The 18410-nt window shown below is 51.1% G+C and overlaps 2 protein-coding genes across 3 annotated transcripts in view; one reads left to right on the top strand and one right to left on the bottom strand.

Annotated features, from left to right (window-relative positions):
- Window positions 1–7387, top strand: part of PPL (periplakin) — a 60002-nt gene extending 52615 nt beyond the window's left edge. Inside the window, exons 14-22 of the mRNA XM_075318428.1 lie at window positions 781–947; window positions 1053–1231; window positions 1358–1496; window positions 2431–2624; window positions 2695–2845; window positions 2928–3011; window positions 3131–3244; window positions 3917–4009; window positions 4094–7387. Coding sequence (XP_075174543.1) covers window positions 781–947; window positions 1053–1231; window positions 1358–1496; window positions 2431–2624; window positions 2695–2845; window positions 2928–3011; window positions 3131–3244; window positions 3917–4009; window positions 4094–6760 — 3788 coding nt within the window. The 3' untranslated portion in view covers window positions 6761–7387. The remainder of the gene's footprint in view (window positions 1–780; window positions 948–1052; window positions 1232–1357; window positions 1497–2430; window positions 2625–2694; window positions 2846–2927; window positions 3012–3130; window positions 3245–3916; window positions 4010–4093) is intronic.
- A 58-nt stretch (window positions 7388–7445) lies between these two features.
- UBN1 (ubinuclein 1) overlaps window positions 7446–18410 on the bottom strand; it is a 65842-nt gene continuing 54877 nt past the window's right edge. The window contains exons 14-18 of one of the 2 annotated variants that reach the window (XM_075318429.1): window positions 18080–18122; window positions 16730–17689; window positions 15313–15553; window positions 15130–15222; window positions 7446–11314 (exon numbers count right to left, since the gene is read on the bottom strand). In XM_075318429.1, the coding sequence (XP_075174544.1) occupies window positions 11241–11314; window positions 15130–15222; window positions 15313–15553; window positions 16730–17689; window positions 18080–18122 (1411 nt within the window). In that variant the 3' untranslated portion in view covers window positions 7446–11240. The remainder of the gene's footprint in view (window positions 11315–15129; window positions 15223–15312; window positions 15554–16729; window positions 17690–18079; window positions 18123–18410) is intronic. The other variant, XM_075318430.1, reaches the window with a different exon arrangement.

An 18410-nucleotide genomic window follows, 5' to 3' on the forward strand; every position in this document is an offset into this window, starting at 1 on the left:
GGCACAGGTGCCATGCCCTGCGCGTCCCCACACCCGGCACAGGTGCCATGCCCTGCGCGTCCCCACACCCGGCACAGGTGCCATGCCCTGCAGGTCCCGATACTTTCCTATCACAGCCTGCAGAATCTTTTCAGCAATCTGTACACTACAGTTGTTTTGTTGGATCAGGAGCACCCCACAAAACCCGCCATATACCGGGAGCACCCCACAAGACCCGCCATATACCGCGAGCACCGCACAAGATCCGACATATACCGTGAACACCTCAGAAGACCCGCCATATAGCGGGAGCACCCCACAAGACCCGCCATATAGCGGGAGCACCCCACAAGACCCTCTGTTTTGGAGATGACCCAGTCGTCTAGACATCCCATCCTCACGTTCGTCCATTTTCCCTGCTCCAGCACTGAGCTGTGACCGCGGGCCGGTGTGTAAATTATCAGACACTTGAGTGGCTGCCGGTATTTTGCTGCCAGCTTCGGCGCCTGTGATATATAATCTCTGCGGTGGCTGGGACGACTTGTCATAAATAACCCAAGGGGGTGTCACCTGGCCCCTCAGTAAATGGCACCGCTGCACTATGACCTGGGAAACCTTTCCTGAATTTCGCGGTTGGTCCTCGTCCCCTGATGACCTTCACCCAGTCCTTATATTTAATGATGTCACGGATTTGGATAATTATCCTGGTTTTGGTTCTCACATTCCTCAATAACCTCAAATGTTGATGTACTTGATACCTGGTGGCTCCAATTCAAGGTGTTTCTGCTCCATTATCCACAGCTACCACCAATGCCCAGGACACCCAGGGCCGGCAGCTGCTTGCTGGGATGGACCGAATCATCACTGATCTGGACAGACAGGAGAAAGGGATCAGCTCCTACCTGCGTCCTCCTCTGGAGCAGAACCGGGCCGTGCAAGACTCCTCAGACAGGCTGAATGAACTCAAGGTAAGCAGCAGATTTACAGGAAAGTCCTCTAAAAAGTGACACCATGAAAGCCGCCTCCATACCCTGTAACGATCGACCACCGGGGTAATTTGTGTTTTGTTGCAGAACATTGCAAACAATGTGCAGCGTATCACGCCCGAGAAGTCTCAGCGGGTGCAGGAGTGCGAGGTCTATCTGTCCAAGGCCCCAGAAACCTCCAGCGCTCCCATCCTCCGAAGCAAAATCAACGAGACCAACAAGAAGTATGAAAGGGTTAACGATCTCTTGAACTCCGCTCAGGACAAGTAAGTGGCAGCAAAGCCGATACCATGGACTTATTGGGCAACGTCGTTGCACGATGAAGAAGCCGCTCATCGGGTGCAAGAATACCACCGGGTAGCAGCTCTTGTTGACTTGTCTCTGATTTCTAGGATTCAGGCATCTAATCAGCTGGAGGGAAGTTTGCAGAAGAGCAAGGACTTCCTCTCCACGTATGAGACCAAGCTGTGCCAGGACGACACTGCGCCAGAAGACCCCCGAGCCGTGGATAAGAAGCTGCAGGAATTGTCGGTAAGACATAGTTTAGACTTTCGATGGTCACCGATTTTTCAATTTGATCTGGCATCTCAAGGTAATGATAAATCTGTTCTTATGGTGTTTACCGAAGTGGGACAACCAATCCCTAATTTCCATAAATGATATATAGATGTATGGATTGTGGTAGACTTCTATCCCAGCTTCCATAAATGATATACGGATGTATGGATTGTGGTGGACTTCTATCCCAGCTTCCATAAATGATATATGGATTGTGGTGGACTTCTTTCCCAGCTTCCATAAATGATAAACGGATGTATGGATTGTGGTGGACTTCTATCCCAGCTTCCATAAATGATATATGGATTGTGGTGGACTTCTATCCCAGCTTCCATAAATGATATATGGATATATGGATTGTGGTGGACTTCTATCCCAGCTTCCATAAATGATATATGGATTGTGGTGGACTTCTATCCCAGCTTCCATAAATGATATACGGATGTATGGATTGTGGTGGACTTCTATCCCAGCTTCCATAAATGATATATGGATTGTGGTGGACTTCTTTCCCAGCTTCCATAAATGATAAACGGATGTATGGATTGTGGTGGACTTCTATCCCAGCTTCCATAAATGATATATGGATTGTGGTGGACTTCTATCCCAGCTTCCATAAATGATATATGGATTGTGGTGGACTTCTATCCCAGCTTCCATAAATGATATATGGATTGTGGTGGACTTCTATCCCAGCTTCCATAAATGATATACGGATGTATGGATTGTGGTGGACTTCTATCCCAGCTTCCATAAATTATATATGGATTGTGGTGGACTTCTATCCCAGCTTCCATAAATGATATACGGATGTATGGATTGTGGTGGACTTCTTTCCCAGTGTCCATAAATGATATATAGATGTATGGATTGTGGTGGACATTTCTCATCTTCTTCATCGTTCTAGTCAATCAGCTCTGAGCTCCAGAAGGGAAGAGGTGTCCTCGCCGAATCGGAGAAAAACCTGCACAACAGTAAACTGAGCTGCCAAAATCTCACCAATCGCTTCCAGGAGCACTGCCCGGATATTGAGCGTCAGGAAGGCGAGGTGTCCAAACTCAACCAACGTTACTCGCAACTCGACCAGCAGATCCAGAGCAGGTGAGCATCGGGAAGCCATCAGAGATCACGGTAAATTGTTGGCAAAGCTTATACGACTTCTCTCGTATAGGTCTCAGGGCTTGCAGAAAGCCAAAACGGCCTATAGCAACTACCGCAACAGCTACGACCAGCTCGATGGCTGGCTGCGCAACCTGCCAAACTATGAGCCCAAGGACACGGACAGCGTCAACCAAGTGGAAACCAAGCTGAAGAACCAAAGGGTAAAAGACAAACCCGGAGTGAAAAGAAATAAAATGAGTGGTTTTAAGGACCAGTAATCATTCTTCCACGCTTTCCTTGCAGCTTCTCTTGGCTGAGATAACAGATCGGGAGCAAGACATGGACCATGTGACCAGTAGCGCCCAGCAGTACCAACAAGCAGTGAAGGTAAGAACTTCTGGATCGTGGATTCACCTCTCAACGTCCTTCGCTGCCAGTTCAATCAACCTATTTTGAGATATTTGGTCAACTTGATGTGACCTGGGTCTCCTCTTTGCCTATTTTAGGACTATGAACTTGATTCGGAGAAGCTGAAGTCTGTTCTGGATATGGAGAACCGCAGGAATACCTACGCCCGGAGGTCCAGGGTGCTGTCACCAGCAAACAAAGTCAAGGAAGAGGTGCGTGAGACTAAATTTGGTGTCCTACAAATTTTTTCTTTTGTCAGCCACTAGAGGGCACCATTTCTTTAAGTAGAGCCATTCACATTTTTGCACATAGCTACCCCATTTTCATTTTATAAGACGCACCCCAAATTTAGAGAAAACGGGGGGGGGGGGGGAAATGGGGTCCATGTTATAATCCGGTGGTGTCTTACCAGAGGGTTGGGCAGCAGCGGTGGGTAGAGCTGCCCATCTGCTTTAGTGGGTGTCTCAGGTACTCGCTGCAGACGGCGGCGCTGATGGGCTCTGCTGAGCTGCGGGCGGTGAGGCAATGGCCGTTGTCCTGAATGTCAACGGTGCGGGCTTCAAAGAAAAGGCGCCCAAAGTCGGCGTGTGCGTAGACTGAGCTATCGGCTCAATCACAAGACATGATCTCATCTACTTATGTGCCATTTTCCTTAAGTTCGCTGCTCGAAGATCAATGGGCTGGAGGTGGCGCGTGCGCAGATGAGATCTTGAGCTGAGAGCTCCATCTGCACATGCGCCGACTTTGGGCACCATTGTTTTAAGACCGCACATTGAGAGGAAAAGTGCATCTTATAATCTGAAAAATACGGTATATCGCTCAGACAAGTGCATGCTATGGGCATGACTTAACATGTATTGATTGATAGTTTCTTGTTCTTGTAGGCGGCAGATTTATCCGCCAGATTCACAGAGGCCAGTGCGGTCAACAAACAGAGGCTGCAATCCCTGGAGTTTGCCCAAAGTCTTTTACGGCAGGTAAGATGTGAAATAATCAAGTTTCCAACTTCTACGATGTTGTGTTATTGGTGACTGACCAGGTCATATCTATTTTATCGACAGCAACCGGAGGTGGAAGTGCAGCAGCAGTCAATGCAGATGACCCGATCCGAGAAGCCCGCGGAAGAGACCTGGAAGATCAAAAAGATGTTGGATGATGAAGCCCAACGTCGTCAGCAACTGGAATCTGAGATCAGGAGCACTCAGGAAGAGATCATCTTCCTTCAAAATCAAAAACCTCAGGAGACCATAGTCAAGAAAGAAACCTTGAAAAAAGTACCAGATCCACAACTGGAAGAGGAGTACCACAAGGTCCTGGAAAAGGTTTCAGAAGAACAGCGCCGAAACAAGGCTCTGCAGGATGAACTGAACACGTTGCGCTACAAGGTACGATCACTGGAGTACGAGCAGAAGGACGGCGGACAGCAATATATTGTCAAAGAAGTCTTAAGGATTGAAAAGGACAAGGAGCAGCAGGAAGAGTTCCTAAGACTCAAAGAAGAGTTTGAGGAGCTGAAGAGGCAAAAGGGAACAAAGCAAAATGAGATTGCTAACTTGAAGGAGCGAATTTACATCTTGACGGAAGAGAAGAACAAGCCGCAGGAGAAAGTTACTGAGAAAGAAGTGGTGAAGCTTCAAAACGATCCTCAGCTGGCCTCAGAATACAGGACACTTCAAGAGAACATGCAAAGGGAAAATTCTCTGCGGCAGAAAGACGAAGAGGAGCTACAGCTGCTCCAGGAGAAACTGAAGCGCTTAGAAAAAGAGCGAGCCATGGCCGAAGGCAAAATCACCGTAAAGGAAGTGCTGAAGGTTGAAAAGGATCACGCCAGCGAGAGAGAGGTGGCCGATCTCCGCCGGCAGTACGAAGACGAGATGTCAAAGATACGTATAACCCAACGTGAGAAGAATGAGCTGATTCGGAAGATAACCATCTTGGAAGAAGAAAACGCGAAGGTTGTTGTCCAGGAAAAAGTACGTGAAATCATTCGGCCAGATCCCAAGGCCGAGAGCGAGTTGGCCAATTTACGTGTTGAACTTATTGAGCAAGAAAGGAAGTACCGATCTGCTGAGGAGCAAGTCAAGGTTCTCCAGAATGAACTAACGACCATAAAATCCCGTGGCCCACAGGTAGAAGTGAAAGAAATAACGAAAGAAGTCATAAAGCACAAGACGGATCCAGAGCTCATAACGGAGCTGGAAAGACTTCGCCAAGAGATCTTGGAGAAGACGAGAGTGGTGGAACGATCAGAGCTAGAGATCACTCAGCTCAAACAAGAGATTCAGAGTTGGATTGATACCAAACCTCAAGTACAGATTAAGGAGGTAGTTCAGGAAGTTTTGCAATACCGGGAAGACCCTGCCACCAAGAATGAGGTAGAAAGTTTGAGAGCCACGTTGGCTGAAGAGCAAAAGAAGCGCCTGGATCTCGAACGGGAAAGAATGGCCCAAGAAGACAAGATCAGACAGAAAGAACGAGAGCTCTCGCAGGTTAAAGAGAAGGTGGTACAACAGGAGGTTGTGAAATATGAAGAAGACCCTCTACTGAAGTCCGAGGTTAATAGTTTATCAAAGAATATTGAAAGTGAGTTGAAGCAGAAGGATCAACTGCAAGATGAGCTGCGACAGCTACAACGGAGGAAGTCCGAGCTGGAACGTCAGCTGGAAGAACTGGAAAGAGAGAGAGCGGCCAGACGAGAGGCAGAACTAGAAATCCAGCGTCTGAAAATCCGTTTGAACGAGCTGGAACAAAGGGAGATAGAGACCAAAGAAAAAGTCACCTTGAAGCAAAAAGTGGTCCTACAACAAGACCCTCAACAAGAGAAGGAACATAATTTGCTGAAGCTTCAAGTAGAAGAAGAAAAACACAGAAGGCAGATTCTTGAGACCGAGCTGGATGCGCTAAGAAAGAAACTTGTAACTCTGGAGAAGATGGACGTGAAGGAGAAGGTGGTCTTCACAGAGAAGATAGAGGTAGAGAAGGATCCAGAGACGGAACTTGAAATAAAAAGGCTCAAGGCTGTGTTGGACGAAGAAGGAAAGCGCAGAATGGAACTGGAATCGGATGTTGACCGTCTCCAAGCTCAGCTGTCTGAGTTAGAGTTTAGCAACTCCAAATCAAACAAAGAGCTTGAATATCTGAGGGAAGAAGTCCACAAGCTTCAGATGGACAAGCAAGGTCTCCAGCTGGAGGCCCGCCATCTGCAGTCTGAGATTGAGATCACCATAAAGGAGGCACAAGGTCTGAGAAGCTTAACTCAGGTGGACAGTGGCACCAACCTCGACTCTCGCTTATCCGCCCTGGAACAAGAACTTCAGGGACTGAAGCAGATCTCTCGAGACAAAGACACGGAAATCGAACAGCTTCAGAAACGTCTGGACACGATGCAAATCAAAAGGGAACAGAGAGAGAACCACCTACGACGTTCCATCGTGGTCATCGACCCAGATACCGGCAGAGAGATGTCGCCGGAAGAAGCTCGTAACTTGGGTCTCATCGACTGGAAGATGTTCGTCAACTTACAGAGTCAAGAATGTGACTGGGAAGAAACCACTATCAAGGGGCCAAACGGCGACTCCTCTGTGATCCACGATAGGAAGTCGGGCAAAAAGTTCAACATCGAAGACGCTTTGCGGAGCGGGCGAATCACCAGACGTCAGTACGACAGTTACCTCAACAAAGAGATGCCCATCCAAGAATTTGCAGCCTTAGTTTCCGGGAAGAAGTAATCTTTGGGGTTATCGAGCCCAAAGACGTAAGACTTTAAACCAGATATCGCTGCCCTTTGGTCTGTTGCCTTCATCGATAGCAGAACTTCTACGCTTCTGGTTGACTCGTGTGCAGGAGATATGTTGCCGAAATAGTGCCGTGACGTCGCGGGTGACCCTCCTTGTCCCGTCCGGACAAAGGACGTTCTATGGAAGCCGTAGATAACGTTCTCCCAACGGCAACGTATTCTCACGCCGAAGCATCTCTTAAAGGAACATGCACTGAAAAGTCGAGATTGTAGTACAAAGCCAAACCACAGAAGCGTTCTCCTTTTATGCCGTGAAAGATGGAATAGAAATCTTCTATATATAAACGTTATATATGTCATTTTTTTGGTATATGGTTTTAGATAGCAATTTTCATGCTCTGTCTTGTTACACATCTACCGTGGTGCCTTACTAACCCTTCCCCCGACACGACAAATAATAAAAAAAAAAAAACGTGGTCCTCAGCCACAATCTCGAATCCTGGTTTCTGAATCTATTCATATATTTCTGAGTGGGGGGGAAAAAGGGAAAAAAAATATATATATGGAAAATGTATTTTATTTATGATAAACGCTAAATAAAAGATGCGGTGGTTTTGAACGCTCGGCCTTGTTGTCGTTGACTGATCGGATCATTCACACCAAAAAAATGCCAAAACTTCCAGAAAAACAAAATTACAGATTAATTTATTTCAGCACCGGCATAATTACATATAAAACTTCCCCTCCCCCACCACCGATCCCAGGTCTCTTGTATTTACGGGGAAACTAAAAAAATTCAGCCCTGAACGACGGACCGGATTATGGGAAAACCCTGAGCGGTTAGGGTTCCTAATCGTAAGCGTGTGTGTGTGTGTGTTTTGCAGCAGCAGTAAAGCACGATGAACAGGAAAAAAATATGGCCACCTCTGTCATGCGATGGCGGACACCTGCACAAAACAAGCCCTTTATTTCAGACTCCTGTTTCAAATCTGGAGGAGCCACTAACGGGACCCCAAATTTTTGGAGCAGTGCAGTCGAAATTCGGCTTCTTGTGTATGAAGAATGAAACGCCGGCGCCCCCTAGTGGTGGTGCACCCTGGCATTCGGCCCTTAGGACACGTGTGCGTGCGCAGGTACACATCCTTTAATCCGGCCCTCAGGACACGTGTGCGTGCGCAGGTACACATCCTTTAATCCGGCTCTCAGGACACGTGTGCGTGCGCAGGTACACATCCTTTAATCCGGCCCTCGGGACACGTGTGCGTGCGCAGGTACACATCCTTTAATCCGGCCCTTAGGACACGTGTGCGTGCGCAGGTACACATTCTTTAATCCGGCCCTCAGGACACGTGTGCGTGCGCAGGTACACATCCTTTAATCCAGACATTCAGGACACGTGTGCGCGCGCAGGTACACATCCTTTAATCCGGCCCTCGGGACACGTGTGCGTGCGCAGGTACACATCCTTTAATCCGGCCCTCAGGACACGTGTGCGTGCGCAGGTACATATCCTTTAATCCAGACATTCAGGACACGTGTGTGCGCGTGCAGGTACACATCCTTTAATCCGGCCCTCAGGACACGTGAGTGTGCGCAGGTCCACATCCTTTAATCCAGACATTCAGGACACGTGTGCGCGTAGGTACACATCCTTTAATCCGACCCTCAGGACACGTGCGTGTGCAGGTACACATTCTTTAATCCAGCATTTGATAATCCATAATCCAAACAGCCTCCCTTCCCTTACAATATCTGTCATTACACAAGTCCAATAATCCAGAATCTCTTATCAAGACCCACTGATGGCAGATTAAGAGAATTTTTGTGTATGCACAAGCTATAAAAACAAACCGGTTCATAGTATAAATTAGCGTTTTGGTTTAGTATTCACACGGGTATGATGACTTTCTGTAGTCCATGGAAAAAAAAAACTAAATGCTGCATATTAAGTAACATCAGGAAAAAAAAAAAGAAAAAACAAAAAGATTAAATGAAAAATAAGGAATATCTGCGTACAGGGTGTGTAAACTTTCTTGCATCAAAAAACAAAACAAAACAATGTTGCAATGAAAAATAAAGAATATCTGTATACAGGGTGTGTAAACTTATGCCACCTATCTTTATATTGCTCCAAGGCATCTAAAAAAATTGTACCGTTTTCTGCACGCAGCTCTCAGCAAGGCTTATGTGTTCCCATGGCGACAGACTACAACCAAAACCAACCTAGTGTAGTCTGATCCTGCAGTCCTCCTGCTGGAGCAATAAAATCGGTTGCAAAAGTCTTCATACCCTTTAGGCAGCTGTTCCTCCAAATGGGTCCTGTTGGTGATGGATAAAGTAAAGGCGCTGGCCGAATCTTTGTGAACCCATTTATTTACTCTTCGCCCCATACGCGGCAGGACTTTATTCTTTTGAAGGCCCAGATGGACGAAGAAACGCGCGGTTTGACATTCACCACCATATTAATGGCGGAAGAAAACGTGGAAGTCACACACAAAAAAAAAATAGAGTTTGGGAATGTATTTAAAGGGGGTCTCCACCGAAAAAGAAAAAAAATCTGATTACTAATGTTGAAAGGGAATGTGAGGACGGTCGGAGTGTCATCCGCTCGTCTTCCTCTCGGCGGGCGGTGCTGGTCATCAGATTGTTCTTTTTCCAAAACTTTGCACTTAGTGGATTTGAAAGGATTTTCTGGATCTCATGTATTGTGACATAACTGAACATCATTTGTGGGGGGCCTCTGTCACAAGGGGCCCCCTAATCACTTTAAAGGGGTTACTCCTCATCTTCATTGATTGATTTTGTTGGATAGTACATGTAAAAACGAGAAGTTTTGCAATTTACTGCTTGCTAAAATTTTCATCCGTTCTGAAGATATTAAAAGTTTTCCTTTGTTTATGGCTTGTTACCTCGGTAACCGACCACTGCTGCTGTCTAGCATGCAAGCCCTGAGTGGGATTAGGCAGTAACAGCGCTCTCCAGCGATCATGGCCGGCTTATAAAAGTGCTCGTTAGCATTTACACTTTCTGCTGGCTAGCAGCAGTTGTCGGTCTCCATGGAAACCGACCACTGCTGTAGTCTAGAATGTTGTTTACTTCTCGTTACCTCAGTGACCGACCACTGCTGCAGTCTAGCATGTAAGCACTGAGTGGGGTTAGGCAGTAATAACGCTCTCCAGAGATCCTGGCCAGCTTAGAAAAGAGCTTGTTAGCATTTTGTACATTTTATTGTCTATCAGCAGTGGTCGGTCTCCATGGAAACCGACCACTATAGTCTAGAATGTTTACTTCTCGTTACCTCGGTAACCAACCACCGCTGCAGTCTAGCATGTAAGCACTGAGTGGGGTTATGCAGTAATAACGCTCTCCAGCGATCCTGGCCAGCTTCAAACCATCACTTAGAAAAGAGCTTGTTAGCATTTGCACTTATTGCCGGCTAGCAGCGGTGGTCGGTCTCCAAGGCAACCAGCTGTAAACAAAAGAAAAATGCTAATATCTTAAGAATGGATGGAAATTTTTACAAGCAGTAAATTGCTAAATTGCTCGTATTTACAAGAACTATCCGACAATATTCATCTTTAACCCTTTCAAATTCAAGATCTCTGCTTGCTGTCAAGGTACTGGGAACATACTTGCTTAGATATAGAGGCACAGCAGCAATTTGTTACAATGTGTCAATGTAAGGAATACTTTGTACCAATTGGTCTGCAGCCTCGTCTGACTAATATCTCGCTGATACACTGAAACGCACTGCAGCTGTGTAAGCAGGACCCGGTCACGATTAGGTTCAGTCTTAGGTCAGTCAATACGAATCTTCCCTGTTCACTGACAGCAAGCAGATTGTACAACTATTGAGCATAAAATTATATATATAAAAATTGGACTGCCCCTTTAAGAAATGCCTGGATTTTAGCACGGCAGCGAGAAACTCTGGCGTATTTTATCTACAGCAAATCAAATATCAAAACCACTATCAAAAAGCTACAAAAAAAAAAAAAAAAACGGAGCCACCACACACGCCAAAGTGCCAACGTGACCGCAGCAGAACCGTACAAAACTAGTGCAAAGGCGCGAGCCCCGGAACGTCCAGACTTCCTCTGACTGCGAGAAAGCAATGATTGACAGGACCCGGCCAAAATTTAGTAAAATGCACAAGTCTCAAAATTTAGGGGGAAAAAGTAAAAAAAAAGTCAGTTTTTGTAAGTGCCTCTAGGGGGCGATACCGATCGCCGGCTCCTGGATTGTCACCACGTGGAAGACTATGGTCCATACTGCTTCTGCTCCCAGGATCCTCCCAGGATGTCGTGCATCACTGCGCTGCCCCCATGTAGAGGGGATGGGGATGACATCACCTGTACGGGATGCCAACCACCGCTGCATATACCACAGAGGACGTGGCGGTATACACAGTATATATATATATTCTTTATATTATCATATACCAAGATAAGAAGCAGCGGGAAGGAGCGTCCTCAGGGGTTACTGGGCCGGCTGGGTCTCACTTGGGAAGGCACAGCTCCTTTGCTGTGAGTGTGTGCACCATCTGCTGGACGGAGATAGAAATGCTTATTAATATCTAGCACTGCCCCCTGTGGTGATGAGTGGTATGACGTGTGAGATGGATGCGGTATTATCTATGGGCAGCACTGCCCCCTGTGGTGATGAGTGGTATTATCTATAGGCAGCACTGCCCCCTGTGGTGAGGAGTGGTATTATCTATAGGCAGCACTGCCCCCTGTGGTGAGGAGTGGTATTATCTATAGGCAGCACTGCCCCCTGTGGTGAGGAGTGGTATTATCTATAGGCAGCACTGCCCCCTGTGGTGAGGAGTGGTATTATCTATAGGCAGCGCTGCCCCCTGTGGTGAGGAGTGGTATTATCTATAGGCAGCGCTGCCCCCTGTGGTGAGGAGTGGTATTATCTATAGGCAGCGCTGCCCCCTGTGGTGAGGAGTGGTATTATCTATAGGCAGCGCTGCCCCCTGTGGTGAGGAGTGGTATTATCTATAGGCAGCGCTGCCCCCTGTGGTGAGGAGTGGTATTATCTATAGGCAGCACTGCCCCGTGTGGTGAGGAGTGGTATTATCTATAGGCAGCACTGCCCCCTGTGGTGAGGAGTGGTATTATCTATAGGCAGCACTGCCCCCTGTGGTGAGGAGTGGTATTATCTATAGGCAGCACTGCCCCCTGTGGTGAGGAGTGGTATTATCTATAGGCAGCACTGCCCCCTGTGGTGAGGAGTGGTATTATCTATGGCAGCGCTGCCCCCTGTGGTGATGAGTGGTATTATCTATAGGCAGCACTGCCCCCTGTGGTGAGGAGTGGTATTATCTATGGGCAGCGCTGCCCCCTGTGGTGAGGAGTGGTATTATCTATAGGCAGCACTGCCCCCTGTGGTGAGGAGTGGTATTATCTATGGCAGCAGTGCCCCCTGTGGTGAGGAGTGGTATTATCTATAGGCAGCACTGCCCCCTGTGGTGAGGAGTGGTATTATCTATGGCAGCGCTGCCCCCTGTGGTGAGGAGTGGTATTATCTATAGGCAGCGCTGCCCCCTGTGGTGAGGAGTGGTATTATCTATGGCAGCGCTGCCCCCTGTGGTGAGGAGTGGTATTATCTATAGGCAGCGCTGCCCCCTGTGGTGAGGAGTGGTATTATCTATGAGCAGCACTGCCCCCTGTGGTGAGGAGTGGTATTATCTATGAGCAGCGCTGCCCCCTGTGGTGAGGAGTGGTATCTATAGGCAGCACTGCCCCCTGTGGTGAGGAGTGGTATTATCTATAGGCAGCACTGCCCCCCTGTGGTGAGGAGTGGTATTATCTATAGGCAGCGCTGCCTCCTGTGGTGAGGAGTGGTATTATCTATAGGCAGCGCTGCCCCCTGTGGTGAGAAGTGGTATTATCTATAGGCAGCGCTGCCCCCTGTGGTGAGGAGTGGTATTATCTATAGGCAGCACTGCCCCCTGTGGTGAGGAGTGGTATTATCTATAGGCAGCGCTGCCCCCTGTGGTGAGGAGTGGTATTATCTATAGGCAGCGCTGCCCCCTGTGGTGAGGAGTGGTATTATCTATAGGCAGCACTGCCCCCTGTGGTGAGGAGTGGTATTATCTATGGCAGCGCTGCCCCCTGTGGTGAGGAGTGGTATTATCTATGGGCAGCGCTGCCCCCTGTGGTGAGGAGTGGTATTATCTATAGGCAGCGCTGCCCCCTGTGGTGAGGAGTGGTATTATCTATAGGCAGCACTGCCCCCTGTGGTGATGAGTGGTATTATCTATAGGCAGCGCTGCCCCCTGTGGTGATGAGTGGTATTATCTATAGGCAGCGCTGCCCCCTGTGGTGATGAGTGGTATTATCTATAGGCAGCGCTGCCCCCTGTGGTGAGGAGTGGTATTATCTATAGGCAGCACTGCCCCCTGTGGTGAGGAGTGGTATTATCTATAGGCAGCACTGCCCCCTGTGGTGATGAGTGGTATTATCTATGGCAGCACTGCCCCCTGTGGTGATGAGTGGTATTATCTATAGGCAGCACTGCCCCCTGTGGTGATGAGTGGTATTATCTATGGCAGCACTGCCCCCTGTGGTGATGAGTGGTATTATCTATAGGCAGCGCTGCACCCTGTGGTGAGGAGTGGTATTATCTATAGGCAGCACTGCCCCCCTGTGGTGAGGAGTGGTATTATCTATGAGCAGCACTGCCCCTTGTGGTGAGGAGTGGTATTATCTATAGGCAGCACTGCCCCCCTGTGGTGATGAGTGGTATTATCTATAGGCAGCGCTGCCCCCTGTGGTGAGGAGTGGTATTATCTATAGGCAGCACTGCCCCCTGTGGTGAGGAGTGGTATTATCTATAGGCAGCGCTGCCCCCTGTGGTGAGGAGTGGTATTATCTATGAGCAGCACTGCCCCCTGTGGTGAGGAGTGGTATCATCTATAGGCAGCAGTGCCCCCTGTGGTGAGGAGTGGTATTATCTATAGGCAGCACTGCCCCCTGTGGTGAGGAGTGGTATTATCTATGAGCAGCACTGCCCCCTGTGGTGATGAGTGGTATTATCTATAGGCAGCACTGCCCCCTGTGGTGAGGAGTGGTATTATCTATAGGCAGCGCTGCCCCCTGTGGTGAGGAGTGGTATTATCTATAGACAGCGCTGCCCCCTGTGGTGAGGAGTGGTATTATCTATAGGCAGCGCTGCCCCCTGTGGTGAGGAGTGGTATTATCTATAGGCAGCGCTGCCCCCTGTGGTGAGGAGTGGTATTATCTATAGGCAGCGCTGCCCCCTGTGGTGAGGAGTGGTATTATCTATAGGCAGCACTGCCCCCTGTGGTGAGGAGTGGTATTATCTATGGCAGCACTGCCCCCTGTGGTGAGGAGTGGTATTATCTATGGCAGCACTGCCCCCTGTGGTGAGGAGTGGTATTATCTATGGCAGCACTGCCCCCTGTGGTGAGGAGTGGTATTATCTATAGGCAGCGCTGCTCCCTGTGGTGAGGAGTGGTATTATCTATAGGCAGCGCTGCCCCCTGTGGTGATGAGTGGTATTATCTATAGGCAGCGCTGCCCCCTGTGGTGAGGAGTGGTATTATCTATAGGCAGCACTGCCCCCTGTGGTGAGGAGTGGTATTATCTATAGGCAGCACTGCCCCCTGTGGTGAGGAGTGGTATTATCTATAGGCAGCGCTGCCCCCTGTGGTGAGGAGTGGTATTATCTATGGGCAGCACTGCCCCCTGTGGTGATGAGTGGTATTATCTATAGGCAGCGCTGCCCCCTGTGGTGAGGAGTGGTATTATCTATAGGCAGCGCTGCCCCCTGTGGTGGTGAGTGGTATTATCTATGGCAGCGCTGCCCCCTGTGGTGAGGAGTGGTATTATCTATAGGCAGCGCTGCCCCCTGTGGTGAGGAGTGGTATTATCTATAGGCAGCGCTGCCCCCTGTGGTGAGGAGTGGTATTATCTATAGGCAGCGCTGCCCCCTGTGGTGAGGAGTGGTATTATCTATAGGCAGCACTGCCCCCTGTGGTGATGAGTGGTATTATCTATAGGCAGCACTGCCCCCTGTGGTGAGGAGTGGTATTATCTATAGGCAGCACTGCCCCCTGTGGTGAGGAGTGGTATTATCTATAGGCAGCGCTGCCTCCTGTGGTGAGGAGTGGTATTATCTATAGGCAGCGCTGCCTCCTGTGGTGAGGAGTGGTATTATCTATAGGCAGCACTGCCCCCCTGTGGTGAGGAGTGGTATTATCTATAGGCAGCACTGCCCCCTGTGGTGAGGAGTGGTATTATCTATAGGCAGCACTGCCCCCTGTGGTGATGAGTGGTATGACGTGTGAGTGGCTGTGGTTTCCATTCCTCCCGTGTGCCCCGGCTGTACCTGTCGTTGCCGGCTGCATGTGTCCAGGTAAGGTGGGGCGGGGAATCGGTGCGGAGTGATGGCCTGCACTGGGATGGAGACCGCCCAGGATATCTATAGAGAGAGGGGGAGGGGTGGGCACGCTGTCAGACACCGCGCACAATCTGCAGAATGATCATGACAGCGCTGGGCGGTGGCACTTACTCCTCGGCAGTCCGTGGTTGAAGGTGCCCGGGGCCGGCCCGGTGACGATGGCATCTTTTGAAGCTCCGGCTTTTGGTGAAGGCTCGGTGGTGAAGGACACGACGTGCAGGGGGAAGGTGTTGATGGCGGAGAGGACGCTGAGCGAGGTCGGGGCCGGCATCTTCCCTCCATTCTGCTTGTACGGTGGGGTCAGGATGGTCAGTGGCGGGTGGAACAGTCCGGGCCCGGTGGTCTTCTGTACCTGCAGGTGACACGTGCACATGTTTAGCGCGTGGCCTGTCACACGGCCACCGCCCGCTCCACAAGACACGCTGCCGATACACGGCCACCGCCCGCTCCACGAGACACGCTGCCGATACATGGCCACCGCCCGCTCCACGAGACACGCTGCCGATACATGGCCACCACCCGCTCCACAAGACACGCTGCCGATACACGGCCATCACCAGCTCCACAACACACGGCCACCGCCCGCTCCACAAGACACGCTGCTGATACACGGCCACCGCCCGCTCCACAAGACACGCTGCCGATACACGGCCACCGCCCGCTCCACAAGACACGCTGCCGATACACGGCCACCGCCCGCTCCACAAGACACGCTGCCGATACACGGCCATCACCAGCTCCACAAGACACGCTGCCGATACACGGCCATCACCAGCTCCACAACACACGGCCACCGCCCGCTCCACGAGACACGCTGCCGATACACGGCCACCGCCCGCTCCACAAGACACGCTGCCGATACACGGCCACCGCCCGCTCCACAAGAGACGCTGCCGATACACGGCCACCGCCCGCTCCACAAGAGACGCTGCCGATACACGGCCACCACCCGCTCCACAAGACACGCTGCCGATACACTGCCACCGCCCGCTCCACGAGACACGCTGCTGATACATGGCCATCACCAGCTCCACAAGACACGCTGCCGATACACGGCCACCGCCCGCTCCACAACACACGCTGCTGATACACGGCCACCGCCCGCTCCACAACACACGGCCACCGCCCGCTCCACAAGACATGCTGCCGCTTGCTCTACGACACGCGCCCCTGACACACAGCCATCACCCGCTCCACAATACGTGCCCCTGACACACGGCCATCCCATCGCCCGCTCCACGTCACGCACCGCCGACACACGGCCATCCCATCGCCCGCTCCACGTCACGCGCCGCCGACACACGGCCATCCCATCGCCCGCTCCACGTCACGCGCCGCCGACACACGGCTATCCCATCCCCCGCTCCACGTCACGCGCCGCCGACACACGGCCATCACTTGCACCACAACATGAGCCATAAACATACCCCCCGGTCTAACCCCTTCCCATCAAAGACAGATTTCGGGGGCGTATCCATCGTTATTTGCCGTTTCCCGTGCGGTATAATTGTATATATTCATTACTTACGCTGATGTTGGCGGCGTTTCCTCCCACCATGGACGACGTCAGTAACTTGGCCACTCCTTGCGTCCCTCCTCCGCAGTCTTGAGGAGCCATCAGGGTGAGCTTCTGGGGAGGGCGAGGGGGCATCTTCATGGTCATGGTGACGGGGTTACGGCCGGCAGATGACGGGGCTTGGCTCATGTTGGGGGGGTGCGGCGGAGCGGGCGGCCGGGTCACAGCTCCCCTGTAGACTTGAGCTCCAGCGGGGCCGGGATTGTTGGGGGCTTTGGACATGAACGCTGGAGACACGATGAGCTTGTGGCCGGTGCCGGTAGGAGATGATGGCGGAGGAATGGCCTGGGGTTTAGGTGGTTTGGTCTGAGGGGTGAGAGGCTGCTGTGAGGGCGATGGTGCCGACACTTTGGCGCCTCCACCTTGGATGGGGTGAGTGAAGCCCCCTTTGCCCGCTTGGTAGACATTGGGGGGCACAGACGGGTTTACAGCTTGAGTCTTTGCCGGCCCGAGCTGGTGCTGGGCTTCAGCTGAGGGCTTAGGACTGGGCATGGACGGCGCCGTCTTCTTCTCTGAGGCCAAAGTCATAAACTTCTTATGGAAACCCGACCGTGCCGAAGGTTGCGACGTGACGGGTGGGCACAGCTTCCTCTTCTCCTGCGCCACCATCACCACAATGGTGGATTTCTCAGGCACAGGGGGTTTCAAGGGGGCGGGAAACTCAAAAACCGGGCCGGAGGTTCTGGCAGAAAGGGCCGTCAGGTGCTCGGCGACTCCGTCCAGCGAGGGAGGGTTGTGGATCAGGTCTCCGTCCAGCGAGTTGTCCTGAGTGTGAGTGGACACCGAAGAGCCAGCAGCCGTAGACACCACGGACGGAGGACTGTCCCTGACCACAGCCGGAACGCTGACCGCAGCAACGTGGGGGTCCGAGGAGGAGCTGGGGACGGCCTCGTCCGGCTTATTACATGGCTCCTGGGAGGAAGCAGAAACCACAATGTGACCGGAGCACGACCAGACCGTCCACAGACGCCCCCGACAGCCCACCCAAAGGGTCATCTACCACCCCGAGAAAGGGGGTCCCACCTCCCCCGGATCGATGTGACCACCTCCCTACACACTGTACATGGGAGCAGCGAGTACTACAGCTCCCATAGAAGGGCCACCGATCCCGGCCGGCGGAGGACACCGTTCCCGGCCGGCGGAGGACACCGTTCCCGGCCGGCGGAGGACACCGTTCCCGGCCGGCGGAGGACACCGTTCCCGGCCGGCGGAGGACACCGTTCCCGGCCGGCGGAGGACACCGTTCCCGGCCGGCGGAGGACACCGTTCCCGGCCGGATCCCTGTACACACAAATAACTTACCTTTGCTTTTATTCTGGAGGGAACACAGGTTTTATTCATTGCCCTAAAAAGGGAAAAATTAACCATTTATATTGTAATATCGCTTTAATGTGCTTGAAGTGAATGGAAACACGAGCGGTTTCACTTTCAGAACATAAAACCCCCTTTTCCTCCTGAGGACTGGTTTCCATTCGCTGGCAGCCAGCAGAGGTGTAGCACTGGTCAGGGAAGCGCTGACGATATTACAAAGTAGCAGAACATTCAGCTCCATCGTAAGAGCGAGGTGTAAAATAGAGAAGTCTCCATTGCTGTAAGACCTCTGCTTGCTGTCACTGGCAGGAAACCCCAGGGT

This window comes from Anomaloglossus baeobatrachus, chromosome 7 (genome assembly GCF_048569485.1).
Source record: "Anomaloglossus baeobatrachus isolate aAnoBae1 chromosome 7, aAnoBae1.hap1, whole genome shotgun sequence".
NCBI lineage: Eukaryota > Metazoa > Chordata > Amphibia > Anura > Aromobatidae > Anomaloglossus > Anomaloglossus baeobatrachus.